The 20,643-nt window shown below is 38.5% G+C and overlaps 1 protein-coding gene and 1 pseudogene across 4 annotated transcripts; one reads left to right on the forward strand and one right to left on the reverse strand.

The window, feature by feature from the left end:
• Positions 1-3,011: 3,011 nt before the first annotated feature.
• On the forward strand, positions 3,012-20,168 carry LOC147856576 (uncharacterized). 4 transcript variants are annotated; one of them, XM_087329686.1, is made up of 10 exons: positions 3,012-3,132; positions 3,274-3,345; positions 13,000-13,077; positions 13,147-13,281; positions 14,766-14,915; positions 16,982-17,044; positions 17,333-17,515; positions 18,615-18,725; positions 19,516-19,629; positions 19,711-20,168. In XM_087329686.1, exons 1-10 carry the CDS (start codon positions 3,079-3,081, stop codon positions 19,972-19,974), a joined length of 1,224 nt encoding a protein of 407 aa, XP_087185812.1. In that variant the 5' UTR covers positions 3,012-3,078; the 3' UTR covers positions 19,975-20,168. The 4 variants fall into 4 exon arrangements, with proteins under 4 accessions (XP_087185812.1, XP_087185814.1, XP_087185813.1 ...); XM_087329688.1 differs by lacking the exon at positions 14,766-14,915; XM_087329687.1 differs by lacking the exon at positions 13,147-13,281.
• On the reverse strand, positions 9,602-10,636 carry LOC147856577 (uncharacterized; annotated as a pseudogene).
• Positions 20,169-20,643: the final 475 nt, after the last annotated feature.

A 20,643-nucleotide genomic window follows, 5' to 3' on the forward strand; every position in this document is an offset into this window, starting at 1 on the left:
TTTAAATACGAAGAATACATGTGGAATACTTCAAATATGAAGAATATTGTAGAATACTTCAGTCTTCAAATACGAAGAATATGTGTAGAATACTTTAAATATGTAGAATATGTGGAAAATACTTTAAATACGTGGAATACATGTAAAATACATTAAATATTTGTTAAATATAGCCATATTTTATAATTTTTAATTGATTTTTTAAAACTTTTTGGGAACATTAAATACTTGTCAAATATGTTAGATACTTAGAACACATGAAATATTATAAAATGGCAATTCTAAAATGTAGAATATGTGTAGAGTACTTTAGAGTATTCTAAATGTGGAATACACATTTTTTAACAACTATGGTGCATCTTAACTAATCAGGCCAAAGCAAACACTATATACCAAGCCACAACTAGAGAGCACTTGCTACCAACCACTAATAGATTAAGCATGTATGTGAAATAATAAGAGATCAGAAAATACAGAGAGAAACAATAAATACACAAAAGCCAAAAATGTGTATTAATAAGACGTGCGAAATTTTCAATGAAATTACTAGAATACTTGCAGGAGATCAACGTCTTATACAAGAGATGGGGCTTGGTTTAAATAAAGCTTTTATGGAAATAGACATAGAAGTTAAGAGGAGCCTAATATTAACAAGAAGGGTGAAGATTTCAAGGAACTACCAAAAATACTTAAAAGTATATCAATTAAGTAAACAACATGTAATCAACATCTCACACAAAAGCTGGAGCTGGTTTAAATAGAGGTTTAATGGTAGTTCACATTGAAGTTAAGAGGAATCTAGTAATGAATGGGAGAGTGTGGGATATCTAAGGTATTCACTTCATTCAATGCAAATGGCATATCTTGTTTTCAAAGTCAATGATGGGTTTTAATACACGCACATGCACCAAGGAGTGTGTGGTTAAGCTCATTATCTCAATGCCATGCAATCCGTTTTTATTTTATTCTTTATCTAATTTCCAATGAGAAAACTTTCAATATATCAGTGCAATCTTATTGGTATTGATATTGGTCTATAATTTGGATGTAGAAGGTTTGAATATTGTCCTTTCGAAACATAATTTTTGTATGTATTGTAGTATAAACTTGGTCAATTTTAATTATTATTCTTTCATACTCTCATACACACCAAAAGGAAGGCTTTTGGTGGGCAGATGCTCCATTTATTAAAAGGCATGAATGGGTTGTTACACATGAGCTCATGTTGCCTAACTGTTACACATGGCGACCTGCATGAGCTCATGTTGCCTAACTGTTACACATGGCGACCTGCATGAGCTCATGTTGCCTAACTGTTACACATGGCGACCTGCATGAGCTCATGTTGCCATCATAACATGAGAAGAGAATATTTAGTGAATGTGGCTCAATTGGCATGGGGAGGAATGGCAAGATGTAGAATAATAATGTGCACATGTTTTTGAAAAGTATTCCAATTACATGATTTATTGGAGTGTTGTGCCTTCAATTTTTTGATAAATAAAAATATCAACAATTTGGATTAATGGATTTTGTTATGTCATTGGTGTTGGCCCTTTAATTTAATGTTCATTCTCTTTTAGATTAAATGTTAATGTTCACAATATTAAAGTAATGAGGGTATATGACAACAAAGGCTTTATGGTAAACGCATGTCCTCGATTATTCTTATTAATGTGACAACAATGATGAGTTAAGTTAACAATATGCTCCTTTGACTCTGATAGGAGATTTTTATGCAAAAAACATTAAAAACTATAATCGTGGAATGCAAAGGTATATGAATGGTTGTGTATGTGGAAAGGATCCCTCACAAATATTGTATGATCAAGGTAAATCATGGTTACATGTGGAATGGAAGCATATAGATGGTCTTGAGTGTATCATGGATCGTTTATGTATGGTCAATGGTCGTGCATCACCGTCATTGGAGCACGAGTGCGTGTCATGGAGCAAAGAAAAACAAACTTTTCAAAGCTAGCAAACAAACATATCAAACTCAAATCGGCGTTCTTCATTTGGTGGTCAATCCACTCTCGTGATGAGAAACATTGTCTCCATTTCTTGTGGGGAAAGGATGTTCATTGTCATCTGATCGAGCTAGACGTAGGAATGACAAACACCAATGCATCCGGTGACCATGAGGTATCATGACATAGTTTTAGGTCCTATCAACAATACATGGAACTTGCATGGCGGTCAAGGGGCCATTGGCTTAACATATAAATATGGGATTAGCCATGTCATTTTATCATCTCCTCAGTAAAACTACAAAGATATTGGTGGTTCAATAAAGCTCTTATAACATGGCGCCAATCATCTAATCGACGCGGCCAAGGTTCATCTCTAGACAATAAGCATCAGCGGAATGGGACGTCGTTAGCTAGGGTTAAGGGATAGTCTCAAACATAGTATGAACCATACGTGCATTCACATTCGCGAAAGAAAAACACCCGCAAAGAATGATAAATACCATACTTTTGGATTAACTATTTATTATGAGGTAAATAAGCCTAAAAAATGGAAAAGAACAAAAAACAAATGGGAAAAAAACAAAAATAAAAACACAAGAATGTTTGAATAACATTCACATTCGTTTTCCAACGTAGGAAAACGAATGTTATGCTAGACGAACACAAATTTTACGTACTATGGTCTCAAATCTTTTGCTTGGGGGTGGTCGAGAGGAACACCATAACATCATCAATTTGATATAATTGTGAGACACTAGACATAGACACAGGGAGGCAAGAAGAAGAAGGTTTGGGCGGGCGGGCGGGAGCCCGTCCAAAACAAAAACAAACCAAGTAAACGTGAAAGACCAACGAACCAACGAACAAAGGTTCATCATGGGATGACAATGCTATCGATCTATCTATCTATCTATCTCTACGGATACGGTATGCATGTATTTATTGTTATTTCATGTGACTTGTTGTGCGCGCGAAGGGACTCCTCGCTTGCTCGCGGGCCGGGCCGTCCATGCCTTTGGTTCCTCCTCACCTCTGCGTGCGCAGACCAGACGGATCTCCTCCTCCTCCTCCACAGAAGAACCGTGAATTCTAGGGTTCCCACTCCATGGAGACCTTGCAGGAAGACGTGGCCTTCTCAGACCCTGTTTTAAACCAAAATGTAACCAATCAGTTCTCCTCTTTGCTTGTTCAGCCTTTTGTCTGCTCCCTATTAGGGTTCGCAAAGAGTTTGTTCGAAGATATTTGTGCCTGATGATCTTCTGTTTTTGTTTTGGTTGTTGGTTTGTTCCATCTTTCCCAGATTGATGAAGATCCCACCTCTCATCAGAGCGACAGTGAAATCGTGGAGGAGGAATTAATGAAGATTGTTAACGTAAGGAAGTGTGGTTTCTTTTCTTCCCGTTCTGAATTAGAGATTAGAATCGAAAAAATTCTTTTTTTGTTTTGTTTCCGTTATTAATTAGATATTTTAATCAACTTATTTGTATTTTTGGGTTTTGTTAAGCGAGCATTAGAATCAATAAATTCTTAACTAGAAATTAAACTAAAATCACTTACGTTTGCTACTATTGCCCTTTCAATGTTTTAGAATTAATAAAGGTTGTTGAGGTAAGAAAGCATGATGCCCCCCCGGCTCACTATGCAAGTTAATGGAATATGAGGACCACTGGTTCTCGGTGTTGTTCTTGCTAGAACTATTGTTCTTCTTGAGATTCCACTCCCAGATGACACAATTCGCAAATTCTTTCTATAGGGGTAGATGTACATCGCTACATTCCTCAAGGTGTAACTGATGTGAAAAGGTCCGTAGCTGCCCTATCACACTATGCAGCAAATAGGGTACATGTATGCCCATATAAGCAGGTTTGATGATTAATCCATCCTCAAATGTGAACAAAGTGCCTTATAGTGTGCCATCTTCCTACCAAGAGATGTTGTGGGTCCAATCCATGATCTTCTGTAATCCAATTTGATAATCAGTTCAGATCACTCTATTCTTTTTCACTTTGGTCATGTTTACATGGGGACAATCCGAGCTATAATGGAACAGGGGTAGTGCATTTCTGGTTATGCCATGTGACTCAAACCATTGTTGTGTTTCAGCATACCAATGAGGATTATCTCTGTTTTCAGCAAGTTATTTTGATGACATAATTGCCAACTTTTAGTACACGTGTTCAGGGAGCTCCCTCCCAAAGTGGTTGGATACGGGTCACTGGTTGGAATAATGCTTCAGCGATTAATGGGCCTGCTCCCATCTCCACCCCAAATTTATCATGGGGCACCAATGCTTTATTTCTGGTTATGCAGGCAATCACCTAGACTAACGGTCCCTTTCTTTCTAAATCTTTCCAGATATTTGCCTTGCCTTGTTCTCTAGGTTTCAACCATGTAAAGAAGAGTTGGTGTGATAAGTGTATCAAACATTCATAATTTAGTTCGTGGCTCATGGAACTATAGAGAAAGAAAGAAAGGTATATTAATGTATTTTAAGAGGCCAAGATGGCCCCTAAGACCAAATAGGAGATTACATCTTAAGTGTTGTCTCATCTTTGAGAACAACAAATCAAGATAAATAAATATGACTTAAGTAAAAAAAAGAAAGAAAGCCAAAAGGAGACTAAAGAATCTTGTGGAAGATTCTCATTTTTGTCTTCGAAAGATCTCTAGCATAGATCGATCCAAAATGGAGAGGTCTCTGAGCGAGGTAAGCACCTATGATGGCGGGGGATAATGGGCTTTATTTGTTGGTGAAATGGGTGGTGAGATTGTGGTCCATGGGGTTTGAGCCTACATGCAGGAGACATTGTTATTGCCTGATCTATTGTAAGCCCTTTGTTATGTCCCAGTTAGGAGCACATTTGTGTAGTCCTTGATTTACTTGTGGCATGAGTAGGAGTGATGGGGATAAAGAAAGTTGTGATTTTTCTTTGTTGATGAACTTGTGTGGCTGTATGGTTGTCCTTCAACAACGTTTCCATGTGTCTCTTCAGTTCTAGCTAGAAAAGCCCCAAACATCATTAGTCCTCATATTCCATTTTCTTGCATAGAGGGCCAAAGCCTTGTTTAAAGAGGCAATGTTATTCGCCTCTTATTTTATAAGAAACACTACAATGACAAAAATGGTATTCTTCAGATTCCACTCCCTGATGACACAACTGGAAAATTCTTTCTTCTAGAGGTATTTGTGCATAGCTGCCTACCAAAAACTCTTAACTGATGTGATGAAGTTTGCAGCTGCCCTATGACATTGCGCAACACATAGGATAGATGTATGGCGTGATGATGAATCCGTCCTCCAATGTATGTAGAAAGTGTCTTATAATGGGCCTATTACACTGCGCAACACATAGGATAGATGTATGTCCATATAAGATGGCGTGATGATGAATCTGTCCTCCAATGTATGTAGAAAGTGTCTTATAATGGGCCATTCTCCTACCAAGTGAGATTTTGGGGCTGATCCATGTTATCTTGTTTTTTGCAAGTTGATAATATCCAATCGGATCACTTTATTCTTTTCCACTTTGGTCATGTTTTAATGGGACGATCCAAACTATATTGGAACATGGGTAATGCATTTATGCTTATGCTATGTTACTCGAACCATTGTTGCATTTTAGCATACCAATAATGAATGTCTCCATGTTCAGCAAGTTGTTTTGATGACATAAGTGCCAATCTTGGGTACCTTCCTTTAGGGAGCTCCGAAAGCCGTTGGATACATGTCATTGTTTGGAATAATGCCTCGATTATTATAGGGGCTGTTCCCATATCTACCTGGTTTATATCATGGGCCACCAATGATTTGCTCCTTATCACATAGGCAATCCTTGAGACTAAAGGTCTCTCTAATTCTGTTGAGAATATGGAGCCAGCCACAACCGGCTAGCAAGCAGAGATGGAAATAACAACAAAACAGGAAATGAAAACAAAAGACAGAGACACAGAGTTTTATCATGGAAACCCTAAATGGAAAAACCACGGGAGCCCACAGATGCCAAACAGAATCATTATATCAGAGTGTGTACACTGCTCAAAGCCACAACCTCGAGATGATCTTCGTCTCGATAGACGGATATACAGAGGGAGAGAGAGAGTGCAAAGCAAAATATTGCACAACACTACCTTTTTACACTCAGATTATACAACTCTGATCATAATAATAACTACGTTGCCCTAGCTCTATATATATAGATATTTATAAATATAGCCATGAGTCGGCTTCCACCGGCTTGCCTTTGGTCGGATCGGCTGAGTCGGCTCCTAATTGAGCCTGATCTAATACATGTCCGGCTCATAGCTGGACTGATCGGCATCCATCCGGTTCCTAGCCGGATAGGTTCTCCTCCCATTAGGAGGGACCTCTCCTACACAACAAACTCCCCCTTCACTCCCGTATGAGAGTTGACCAAATCGACTTTCAACCGGCACAGATTCATTCAGCTTGCCCATAGTCAATGCCTTCTTCAGCATGTCTAATCAATTATCATTTGTATGAATCTTCTCAAGGGCGAATTCCATTTCTTCCACTCTCTCTCGTAACCAATGATATCTCCTTTGGATATGTTTTGTCTGAGAGTGATAGGCAACATTCTTTGCAAGATGAACGACACTCTGATTGTCACAATGTAGAAGGAATTGATCTTGCTTCATTCATAACTCATGAAATCTCTCATCCATATAACTTCCTTGCCGGCTTCTACGACAACCATGTAAGAAGTGTCTTATAGTGGGCCATCATTGTACCAAGTTAATAATATCAGTTCGGATCACTTTGTTCTTTTCCACTTTGGTCATATTTAGATGGGGACAGTCCAAGCTATATTGGAACGGGGGTAGTGCATTTATGCTCATGTCATGTGACTCGAACCATTGCTGCATTTCAGCAGACCAACAATGAGTGTCACCATTTTCAGCCAGTTGTCTTGATGACATAAGTGCCAACCTTTGCACAGTAAATATAAAAGTAAATAAGATGAAAAGAGAAGAAACGAGGGAATCTGGTTTTTGGTACATGTGAGATTCTCAAGTTAGGTATATTGTAGCTCCTGTCTTTGAAAGATCTCTAGCATAGGTCAATCCAGAATGGAAATGTCTCTGAAGCGAGGGAAGCACCTACGATGGCGGGAGATAATGGCTTTTATCTGTCGATGACAAGGGTGTTGAGGTCGTTGTTACGGGCATGACCATTTAATATCCCGTGGTGAGAATTTACCGTAGTATTCTATACACGTGGATAAGTGTGAGGGTTAAACAAGAGTGTAAAGAAGGGGAGGATTACTTTTAATCCTCGGGATTGAGACAACCCATTAGGTCAAGTGTGAACTTGCCTGGGGGCCTTGGGTATCGCTATAAATAAGAGGCCTAGCTACCCTCATTTGATCATCTTTTGACTACATCGAGACTCTGCTCTTGTGGTGGGTCAACTCTTGTAGCGAGCGCGCCAGCACCAGGTACGACTCGACGCCACGACGGTGGTATGGGACGCCGATCGAGGCTCGAGTCTGTCTCGATCCCTTCGCTCGGGGGTGGTCGGGTGAATCGGCACCCTTCTTTCTCTTTCTCCTTTCTATCTTTAGTTTATCCTTATCTTAAGCTTACTTTAGTACCTAGATCTCTAATAGTCGTGGTCCATGGGGCCGGGGCTACGTGCACGGCAAATTTGTAAAGAATCTAGCTCTAGTAGAGTTTAGTATTCAGAAGCGTAGTGTGTGTGTGAGAGAGAGAGAATGTATAAGCAAGAGAAGGAATTACAGAGAATAACCAAAAAAATAAGAAAACACACAGTAGGGGGATGACAACTTATGCACTTAAGAGAGCTATATTAATTATCTAAAAATCATCAACTAAATTGAATGGCCAAAGGGGATATATAAAAGTCCTCAAGGGACTGCCCTATTAAATGTGTTGGTGGAATCTAACCAAGATATCCACTTGAGGACGATTTTGTCATAAGAATATCTAATATTCTTTGACCACACTAACACTCGACAACTACACGGATTACAATAAAGTGTGCTCTCACACACTCGACAAATACACAGATTACAATAAAGTGTGCTCACACGCTTTTTCATACATTGTCCTTTTCTTCACAACACATGTTCACACAAGTTGAGCTTGATTCTCAACACGCCCCCTCAAGGTCAATTGTGTGTCCTCTTAAGCTTGGTTGTCTTGGTGTAGTTGAAGACCCAACTGCAGTTGGTCGGACTACTAGATTGTGGTTTTCCCATTGTTCCTATGTACTTGATCTTGATCTAGCAATGTCGATCTTGCCAATCCAAAATTTCGAGCTTCAAAAATTCCGGGCTTTGGAGAGTCTTCCTCTAACTTGCCGGGTCAAGTCGGATTAGATGTGCTGGCCTTACTTTGCCAACACCGGTCTCACTCTTCCTCTTGTATGGTGCTGATTCTCCATGTTTTCCTTCATCTTTGTACTTTTACTCTCCCCCAAGCTCAGCATATCGAGTGGTCTAAGGCCTAGATCCACTGAGAACTGCCGTAGCTTGTCGAGACCTAGCGCCTTAGTGAAAATATCAGCCACTTGCATGTTGGTGCCAACGTATTGGAGGTCAATGTCACCGGCCAATATGCGCTCATGGATGTAATGATAGTGCACCTCGATGTGCTTAGTCCGGGCGTGAAACACCGGATTCTTTGCAAGCTGGATGCTGCTGAGATTATCGCAGTGGATCAGTATTGGCTTGTTCACCAATTCGTTGAAGTCTTTCAGCAGTCTTTTAAGCCATACAGCTTCGCAAGCAGCTACAGCTGCGGCCCTATACTCCGCCTCAGTGCTCGATAGAGCGACTGTTGGTTGTTTCTTGCTCCAAGAGATTGCTCCACTACTGAGTGAAAACATAAATCCCGAAGTGGATCGCCTATCAGATGCATTGCCGACCCAATCAGCATCCGTGAAGCCTTCGAGTCGAAGTGGTGCTCCACGTTTATAGAAGATACCATAATCAAGTGTTCCACTAATATAACGTAACACTCGCTTAGCACAATCCATGTGAGTGTCGCGGAGGGTTTCCATGAACTGGCTAAGAACCCCGACTGGAAAGCTGAGGTCTGGTCGGGTGATAGTTAAGTAGATAAGACTCCCAATTATTTGGCGATACTGTGTCGGCTCACAGAATTTTCCAGAATCTGTTGTTAGCTTCATATTTCGATCAAGGGGTGTTGAGATGGACTTACACTCGGTCATTCCGAACTTATAGAGCAAGTTCAACACATAGTGTCGTTGTGAGAGTAGGAACCCTTCTAGAGTTTGAATGACCTCGATGCTGAGAAAATAATGTAAGTCATTCAGATCCTTCATAGAGACCTCATCTATATAGAGACCGAAGAGAGTGGGGGATAGTGGGCATCCTTGCTTCACTCCAATTGTGCTAGCCACCGCCTTTGACAAGCCCTTGGAAGACCGGACTTTTCTTGACATGGATTCATAGAGTGCATAGATTCCCCATTGCATATATGTAGGAACACCAAGGGCTTCTAGCCGCTGCATAAGCCGTGCACGTGGCAGTGTCAAAGGCTTTTCGGAAATCCAGAAAACAGCAATAAATCCTCTTATTGTGGGCTCTGCCCTCAATAAGGGCTTGGAGGGTGAATATGTGATCCAAAGTTGTGAACCCCTTCCGAAAGCCTGCCTGTCCAACTAAACGGCAACCATTCTGATCTGCCTATATACTCAATTCTGATTCTAGAATCGACCCATATAGTTTAGCCAAGTAATGGCCAATCATGATTGTCCTATAGTTGCTTGGCATCATGGGGTCTCCACTCTTGAGGATTGGCACAATGGTATGCTGAGTCCATCTAGTAGGGAAACCTTCACACATGGCTCTATTAAAGATGTGTGCTAGCAATGGGAGCAAGGTGTCACAGGCATGGATAAAGTGCTCACCCACCAATCCATCATGATCTTGGGCCTTCCCAAATTGTAGCCGATCAATGGCATTTCTTACATTTTGTGGTGTAAAGAAGGTTGATTCATGTGGGCGTGAATCATTCGGGTGGGGAAGAGGAGGTTGCCCCGGTATACCATATAGAACCTTAGCATATTCATGCCACACCTGTGGTGAGGTTAATTGTGTGGTGGGCTGCCTCTCATTAAACATTTTCCATGCTCATTTACTCCCTTGTCCTAGAAACAAGTGATACAAATGATCTTCAAATTTAGCCAAATACAATCTCTTCTTCTTCCTTACGAGGCGTTGGAAGGTTGCTCTCGCTTGGTTATGTGTATAAATGCCCCGTGTTGCATCACGCTGCAAGCATCTCCTTGGATCATGACATTCCTCATCATACCAACTATTTTGTATTACTCTACCAAGTTTGGGGGGATTGGCCGATGTGTGAGGGAAGGCATTTGTGGCTGCTTTATGCAATGATTTGGACAATCCTTGGGTAAGCTCTTCAAAGGGTGCGAAAGGATCCAAATCTAGCATGCCATTGTAGACACTACAACTATACACATCAATTGTCTCGCAAGTAAATAGATACTTAGCCAGCCCACTCTCCTTAGCATATACATCCTTTGTGCATCCATCCTTTATCTCGAAGCGTAGATATGCACGATCTACTGCCAAGCCAATAGGTCTACCTGATATTGTGAACACTGCTATTTCATGTATAAGAGATGGAGATCCCATTAGATAATCGACTGTGCTTGCACCCCCTTTTGGGTTCCAACATGTCGAAGCATCTGATCTAGGCCATTGTGACAAGCCATTATATATCACAAATCCATGCGCACTTCCCAAGGCTAGAAAGTGTTTTCCATATTCAGTTATAGCACTCATATCTTGAGCTTGTCGCTTTAGACCAACCTCTTTTGCCATAACTTCTCCATAAACAGCCTCGTTGGTGTTAAACATAGTTGGTTGTTCATCCTTGGTTTGTGCATTAAAATCTCCTAATAGTATTATGTCCCCCATAGTAGCAAATCTTATGATATCATCATATAGTGGTAGATATGGTGATTCACCTAGAGGTGCAAACCTTGAGTAGGCAGGTGGAAAGTAGCAAATTGCAATATATAACTCGCTAAGATCCCCTCTTTTTATTCGTATCCACATGTAGCGTGCATCTACATCCTTATGGACAACATGCACTCTATCATGGAGCTCCTTTTTGTATAGCACAACCACTCCTCCCGAACCTCTAGTGCTTCCTCATGTCCGAGGTTGGGGGCGACATATTAACTCCTAGCTATATCCTTGTACCTTGGGGAGTTTGCTAGCCATGCATTGGTGAGTCTTTGTATACATAGCAATATCTGTCTTTTTCAATGTATCTTCAAAATATCTGACATCTGTCCGTAGAGAGCCGTTGCAATTCCATATGGTCATGCGTAGTGTCTCATAGGCCATATATTGTCATGCGGTCCTCTTCTCTGTAATAATGACCTTGCCATCTCTATAAACGGCCCATTTTCCTTCCTTTCTTGCATCAAGCACTCGTGGCATGTTTTCTTTGCGGTGTGCCACTTGGGCTGGAGTGAGATCGTCATCTAAGTATATTTTTCACCCTTGAGTGCCTTTCTTTTAGAGAGGAAAGCTTTTTTCTTGTCTATATCCATGAAGCGGATGATAAGGGCTTTAACTCTAGACTCATCTCTTCCCACCCTCCATGCCGAAGCAAATGGAATATCTGATGCTCCAATCTTTAGAGAGAGAGAGCGAGAGAGAGAGAGTGCAAAGCAGAATATCACACAACACTACCTTTTTACACTCAGATTACACAACTCTGATCATAATAATAACTACGTTGCCCTAGCTCTATATATAGGTATTTATAAATATAGCCATGAGTCGGCTTCCGCCAGCTTGCCTCTGGTTGGATCGGCCGAGTCGGCTCCTAACTGAGCCTGCTCTCATACATGTCCGGCTCACAACTGGACTGATTGGCATCCATCTGGTTCCTAGCCGGATAGGTTCTCCTCCCATCAGGAGGGACCTCTTCTACACAACAAATTCTTTCTAGTATTTTGCTTTGTTAATACTTGGTCCCACGTTTCTACTCCATAGAGAAGAGTCAGTGTCACAAGTGTATCAAACAGACACAGTTTAGTTTGTGGATCTTGGAACTGCAAATTTGCACATTGTCTTTCGAGAGTACCAAGGGCTGCATATCCATGAGAAAGTTGGGCACAAGCAGCCTTCTGTAAAGAGAACGTAGGCCCTGTAAATGTTACTCCTAGGTATGTGTAGGAGTGTGTATATGCCACCTTCTCCTCTCCCAAGAAGAATTCTGGTTCCGACATTGTTACCCATGCTTGAGTGGTGCTAAGCACTATCACTTTAATTTTATCCATGTTTATCGACAAACCTTTGTCCGTACAAAATATTTTAGAGGCGTTTAAATGTCTTGGTAGTCCCTCCAGAGAGTCAGAAATCAGCACAATATCATCAGCATATAGTAATGTTTGTACGCTATACCCGGTAGGCATGCTCCTGAATCCCTGAATCTCTCTATGTAATGTGATACCTCATCTATATACACCGAAGAGAGTGGGTGATGGTGGAACACCTTGATCTACTCCAATTGTAGTAATCATAGCCTCTTACAAACCATTGGGAGACACAGAGGGCTTCTAACCATTGCATAAGCCAAGCATGCACCATAATGTCAAAGGCTTTTCGGAAATCCACAAAGCAGCAATAAATCCTCTTATTATAAGTGCTCTGCCCTCCTCGATAAGGGCTCGGAGGGGTCAAAGGATGTGATCCAAGGTTGTGAACCCCTTCCGAAATCCAGCCTGTCCAGCTGAACTGAAGCCATTTAATATCTTTTAATGTCCTCAAGATACCGGTTGCGATCTATGATTTAAGAAGTGACGAATGCTAAAACCTATTACCAAAAAGGAGAGAAAGAGAAAGGAAGAGAAATTAACTTAAAAGGACGTAAGAAGTAACATGTCTTTTAACCTTAATATTATAACAAAAAGAGAAAGAGAGAGAGAAAAGTAGAAAGTCAGCCTAAAAGATGTAAGAAGGGACAATGTGCCAAACAGATTGTTGAAGAAACAGAGAAAAAACGTGCTGCAAAGGCACAGAGAATCAAACATAGGCATGTCCATATTCAGATTCAGGTAAATATCAAAACAATAATTTTTGGTATGAATACCTTAGCATGATCTTATTAGAAAATACTTTATCAGGAAACAGATAAAGAGATAAAAGATATGACAATTGAAAACAAGGTATTACAAAAACGTTTGCTTGCAATTCAAAAAAGGCGTTCCACCATTGGAACCAAGCTTTTTCTTGAAGGAGCCGATACACAATATCAGATTGTAAGCATAATACTTTGTTCTCTAAGTCTATTTTAAGAAATCTATATTTACTATCCTTCTAATTCAGCTAGAGAGGATTTTGTTTTTATATGTTGGACAAAATATACATTTATGTGTAATTCTACTGCTAGAACTTCCTGCGGGGATGAAATTGAGTTTTTCTCGACTATTCTCAGGCTAATACTCAACACACTTTGAATGCATTTGTATCATTTAAAACTGAGATTAAAAAAACATATGGAAATAGAAAATTAGAAATATGTATTTTACTATCCGTCTAACTCAGCGAGAGATTTTGTTTTTATATGGTGGACAGAATATAGCTTTATGCTTAATTCTACTGCTAGAATTTCCTGTGGGCAGGAAATTTGAGATTGTCCTCACTATTCTCATGCTTATAGTCAACATACCTTGAATGCATTTGTATCGTAATTTAGATTTTATTTACTATAACTACAAGTCTACAATATATAATTGGTTTAATGAATTTATTTTCTTTATGTGTTATAGCTATAATGACACGTTGATGTAAAATATCACTGATATATTTTGGATCCAGATTTTTATATATAGGCCGGGTGGTAGATTACTTACAACTTTCAATCCATTGACTCTGGAAGAGTTTGGTTCAAATTGTATGGGTTGATTTTATGTTATCCAGTCAGCATCTGAATCCTGATTGTGATCAGCATACGCACACAATTCCTATCGCATGTACGGACGACATCTCTGCAAAGATATCCTTTTTTCTGGTGTTGGAAATAATTCCTAAAGCTTTGAGAGGTTTTGGTGGGGACACTGGGTTACAGGCTATTTTAATCTTCTCAAGCAGTGCCAATCGCTTTGGAAAAACCACTTTGCTAATATCAGAATATGCTGAGCAGATGAATTCTCTTTATTAAAGCATCCAACAAAAGAATGCTGGAAGAGGGGACAGAAAGCTTCAAGCTTGCAATCATCAATTGCTTTTGAAGCTTACCATGGGAATTTCTTGAAGGAAGGCTTGATAAAACATGGATGGATATTTCTCTTAGTAAGGTGTAAATGATGTACCCTTGATGATTCAAAGGGGATAAACGTTCTCTATATCAAATCCTCCATTCGTAGTTCCGGCTTTATCGATAGTGCAAGAGTTTACAACACTTCGATCCAGTATATACAAGTAATGAAACCAGTAGGTCGTGGACATATTCGTAGAGCCATCAAACATGAACATCGGGTTGCCGTGCAAACCCAAGACTAAAGAGAGATCGTTGATGTGATAGACTCACATAGGATTCCATTTGAACATATAAACTAATTCTTTTGTGAGTCTTATGAATTTATTTAAGGAAGAAGGAACTGAGAAAGGTCCTCCATATTATGTTGATCATTAACCATAGAACATTGGTGTATCTTGTTTGGGAACGCGCTGCTTACCTTACACATATTATCCTGTTTTTGAATAATTTGGTTGTCAAAGTAATGGAGTTTTATGGTCATAGGCATTAAAGCAATGGATGGATGCTAAAGAAGAGTTAGAAAAAGTAATGGATGAGTACAATAATAAAGTTGACCGTATGCAAGAGAGAGTGAGAGATAAGCAACAAGAAGCTCATGAGCTCTATAAAGAATTTTCAGCATACAAATGGCAGGTGAACCATACTTTCTACTACCTTACTTCATAATTGCATTGGTACACATGCCATTATCTAGGATAAAACATGATTGGATGTGCCCGAATTTCAATGTCCCATCTTTATTATCGATGCATATGAGTGAGTATTGGCAAGTATATCTCATTTGGTAATGCTTGTTCTTATGGAAAGGCAAAGAGCAAAGGCATCAGGTATATTTTCATCATGGTGTAAAGTAAGATAATCCTTCTGACACCTTCTAGCATGACCACCTTTTAATTCTCTTCTACGCCATGTCATTTCAATACAACTTTCTTGTATCATGGGCATGCAGAGATGGAGGATGAGCAGTTCCCCCACATTCTGAGCAATTGGATGGGGTTACTTTGTTGTAGATCCCATCATGTTTCCTGAATACCAATCACATCTTTGAAATGAAATTCGACCCATTGGTTTAAACGAACTCTCTACACATCCTCTCCTTGGATCGAGCTTGAAAGTGTAAATTCTTACATTACATACATCTTTGGCAACTAATACCTGGTATCATGAGTGTTCCAGAGATAGATCAGATTTCCTGAGAATCCCCATAGCATCTTTGATATAAAATTTGGTTTGTTAGTCTGAAAGAACTCTCTAGTCAGAATAATGAATTTTAAAATGCAAATTCTACCACTACATGCATTTGCTGCAGTCTTCAAAGTGCAACATGAAGTTACAAAATATGGAACACCAATGAGCATGGGGATCCAAGTGCAGGGGCTTATATTTTAGAGGATACATAGAACATCAGAAAATTTACAATATGAATTAGATGACAATAATTCAGTATCCATAGTAGTTATTTATTATTTTGAAGGTAGAAGATGGATGGTGTTGCCCCGTACTCTATGATTGTTGTGAGTCATGATAGTTTTAATGTGGAATAATCAGACTTATATTGTAGTCTAATTTAAAGTGTAATTTCACTTGTCTTGAATGTATCCAGATATCCTAAATTGTGTAGTAAAAGATAATTGAATTATCAAATAACATTTTCAGCCAATGCATCAATATCTCATCAAAGCAGGAAATCTATTTTATTTCAATTGAAACTTTCTAAAGATAATATTCCTATATAGAAATGGTAAATATTTAGAATCTTGTAGAGAAATCTGGTTTACTTCATCACTTGTTTGTTATCTTTCATGTTCTTTGTCTCCTCTACTTGCGTAATTGATTCATCAAAGGAGTCTCATTTTGAGAGAATTTCTGTGTTTCTTCATTTTATTCCAATAACAATTTGTAGAATCTTTTCAATTTGATATAAGTTTTGTAAGTAACACAGGACTCAAATAATTAACATCTTTACAGAACAGGTAGCAAGAGAGGCGAGGCATGTGGAATAATCAGACTTATATTATAGTCTAATTTAAAGTGTAGTTTCACTTGTCTTGAATGTATCCAGATATCCTAAATTGTGTAGTAAAAGATAATTGAATTATCAAATAACATTTTTCAGTCGATGCATCAATATCTCATCAAAGCAGGAAATCTATTTTATTTCAATTGAAACTTTCTAAAGATAATATTCCTATATAGAAAGAAAGAAAGATATATTAACGTCTTTTAAGAGGCCAAAATGGCCTATAAGACCAAATAAGAAATTACATCTTGAGTGTTTTCTCGTCTTTGAGAACAAATCAAAATAAAATAAATACTACACAGTAAATATAAAAGTAAATAAGATGAAAAGAGATGAAACGAAGGAATCTGGTTTTTGGCACATGTGAGATTGTCAAGTTAGGTATATTGTAGCCTTTGTCTTCGAAAGATCTCTAGCATAGTTCGATCCACAATATTCCTATATAGAAATGGTAAATATTCAGAATCTTGTAGAGAAATCTGGTTTACTGCATCAATTGTTTTCTTTCATGTTCTTTGTCTCCTCTACTGGCATAATTGATTCATCAAAGAAGTCTCATTTTGAGAGGATTTCTGTGTTTCTTCATTTTATTCGAATAACAATTTGTAGAATCTTTTCAATTTGATATAAGCTTTGTAAGTGAAACAGGACTCAAATAATTAACATCTTTACAGAACAGGTAGCAAGAGAGGCGAGACATGTGCTGTCTGGAAGAAGACTATCCAGTACACTACTCGATGAGGTACAGACTCTCTTTCATTTATGATCCCATTGATAACATGAAAGGACAGTGTTATATCTACTATAACTACTTGGAGATAAGGAAAGCAAATAGATATTGCCTTCATTTATATGGTGTATAAACTCTCGTCAGAAAAGCAAAGGGGTAATGGTATTAGGTAGCACTCTGTATGTTGCAATCGTTTACACCATCTACACATTGCAATCAGCATCTCTTTATAGTGCCAGTTGAAGGTAATTTACTGATATTCACTTCAATCACTGAGCTAAGCCAGTCGTTGAAATGCAGTACAAATCCAAGGATGAGGAGGCAGACATGGACATAGAAAGACTGAGGATAGAGGGTAGACAGCTTGCAAGCCAACTGAAGAAAACACAACAAGCAATACTGAAGAAGGATCAGCTTTCGGGCAACCTCTTTGCTGTGGATTTTGAGCAGTTAAAAATAGAGAGTGAAGCTTTGAATGAGAAGGTATCTACGATCCTTAATTTTGATTCTATACTTGCAGGCATGAACAAAAGGAAATATCACATGCATATTAAATTCATATGCCAATTCTGCATGCACTCTGCTCAATAAACTTTCTCAGGAATTCATATACATTGTACTTGATTTGATATTGAGTGCAAAGTTAAATTTCCACACTAGCTTAAACTTTGAGCGTTCCTGTGAAAGGCACTAATGCAGATGGCATCAATATAAAGAAAGGTGAGGGGTTGGAAGGGCAGGAGGTGTGCTATATACAGTATCTTTGAGCAAAGTGCACATAGTGTAGAATTATGGCAGCGTCTGGCTCTCTATATAAGGAGATGAACATACGAGAGACTGACTATGTGGCAGACTTTTGCTTTCAATCTTTGAGCAAAGTACATGTATTGCATAGAATCATGGCACTCTTGTGAATCTCTATATGAGATCAACATACAAAATACTATGGGACAACTGGGTTGAGTTCACAATACAGATGGTACTCAAGCAATATTTGACTCTTTGTTTGGTACGTCTGCACAAGATTGGACATGCTTAAAAGACGTATGTACTCAATCAACGTCTGCTTCAACTATAATGTTCAAAGAAACGTGCACAACCTTCCGCAAATTTTCTAGATCATGTATTGCATCACAGAAAGGATCAATATGAATTTTTTCTGAAGTTTCCATCAGCAAAATCTTCCACTTTGAACTGATGCTGGATCAAACAAATTAACAACAGTGTGGACATCAAGATTCACTAACTCTGGAAGTTGAGCTATTCTTGCATTCAAATCTATGTATAGACCAATTCTACAACCACCAAAATTGGCACATATGATATTGCCGCTCTCTATTAACTAATGGTGTGTATATTCCCACTGTACATTTGTCCTAGATTTAAAAGAATAATTGTTAGTGCTTTTGGGCAATTTGTACTTTCAGTGTGTGGATCATACATGGTCAAATGAGTGATGGGTTGCACGGGAAGATGCGACCAAGATGTCTTTGTGATACACCATAGAGTGATTGATATATAGAGGATTATGTACAGATGGCCTCATTTAATGCTTATCTTTGGCTAAGCTTTTTATTTACAGGTATTCAAAAAGAATAAGGAACTTAGTGACTTGGGAAAGAAGACAACCCATGTGGTACATGTTCTGTCTCATTCCCGTGAGCGCCTAAAGTTTGTCCAGAAAAAGATTAAGGTACTTCCGGCATAAATCTTTTTGTCATGGTATTGTACAAAATGCTCCCATGTGTGTGCTTGAAAAGTATCTAAGACATAATACACATATCTGATGTATTGTGGGGTGCTTCGTTTCTTGATGTTTTTGGACTGAGATCTTTATACACAAAACATTATCAGAAATCTAGTGAACTGAAAGTATTAATGAGAGATCTAATGATTCGAGCTCCAATAATAAAATAATCTGCATAGACGTACATATGGTTCTTGTTTTCTTGCTTATAATAATGATAGCCTTGTATGTAATTAATAAGAGTTTTTCCATTGCTTATATTCTCGTGATTCATCTTGAAGGCATTATATTGATTATCTAAATGCCAATAGACATAGTGTTGCAATCAAACAGGGCTATGATCCTGAACATGTTTTATTTTGTGGAGTTTCTTAAGACAAACATGATCGGTTTTGTTTTACCCTTGAGACTGCCTCAAAATTGTCTCAACTTTCAGAAAAGAAGAAAAATTAACATTTAAGCGTGTGAGAATGTGGCATATGGTGATCAACGTCCAAATATGCAAAGCATTACATTCTCAAGCTTATATAGTAGCTGTATAAGTAACCATTATGATCCCCATCATTTTATTTTATTGAGTTTTGTAAGAAATGAAACATGGTTGGTTTGCTTTGATGCAGTATAAATAATAAGTCATTGCTTTTGAGGAAGGAGTATTTCTCTTCAATTCAATACCTAGGTTTTAGGTATTCATGCCTAAAATAGGAAATTTGGGTGTCCATTTTCCTCTTTGCAGGATGACAAAGCTACATTGGAATCTCTTGAGCAAGAATTATGTAAAGCACGTGTAGAACTTCAGCAAATAAAGATGGCTTGTGAAAAGCTAAGAACAAAACGTGAAAGAATTCAGGTGTTATGGATATTTTATAATTGCGACAAAAACATTAAGCGTTCCTCTTTATTGACATCTCAAACATGTCTATCCTTTCAGACCACGATGAATGTGCAAGCACTACCTCTATTAGATGACATGGAAGCATATAGAGATGAGGGAAAAGCTGCTCAAAAGAGACTCAAAGGGCTGAAACATCAATATGAAACTCTCGTAAATCACATCCACGAGATGCAAAGAGCTATTCAAGATCACTCTTCAAGTTGCTTCATTGATAGTAGCTTGTCAGATTCCCCTACAAAGAGTTTGAGATGGGGGGCAAGCAGCAATGTCCATGTCAAGAGACCAATTCTCAGAGCTTAGATGCAAACCATACTCTTCATCTTGAAGATTGTTTTTACAATTATTGGCTTCCCATGTGAAGAGACCAATTCCTAGAGCTTAGATGGAAAGCATACTCTTCGAACTTTTTACAATTATATTGGCTCCCTTGATGCAATCATGACATTTATTAAGATATTTTTCTAGGATAATCGATGTTTTGCAGCGTTTTATCCTTTAACGATAATGCAAACATTGGACAAATTCAAACAAGACATGTCATGTGACCTTGGATCCAATATATTTGTGAAAAGACTGTTAACATATATGCTAGACATGGAGAGATGTAAGCTCAATCAACTCAAATTTGGGCAGTATGGATACTAATGAAGATTTTAGAATATAGATATTTAAGAAAACTTTCCCTTAAGCACAAGCATTTTGAAACGTTCTTCATGAGTGTTAAGGTCACCTTGTTTTCCATGGTATATAGGATGGACATCCAATCATATTTATTATTTACATGTAGCTAACAAGGTATTGTTCAATTATAGGGACCAATACTGTAATACTCCAAATGATCTAATAATATTGAATGGCAAGGAGAGTGCTAAGGTCCCCTTGTTTCCATGGTATAGTGGATGTTGGACATCCAATCATATTTATTATTTACATATAGCTAACAAGGTATTGTTCAATTATAGGGACCAA

The sequence above is a fragment of the Azolla caroliniana genome, unplaced genomic scaffold (genome assembly GCF_043228905.1).
Source record: "Azolla caroliniana isolate FFs.n. ecotype wild unplaced genomic scaffold, voAzoCaro1.0.p SCAF_13, whole genome shotgun sequence".
NCBI classification, from domain to species: Eukaryota; Viridiplantae; Streptophyta; class Polypodiopsida; order Salviniales; family Salviniaceae; genus Azolla; species Azolla caroliniana.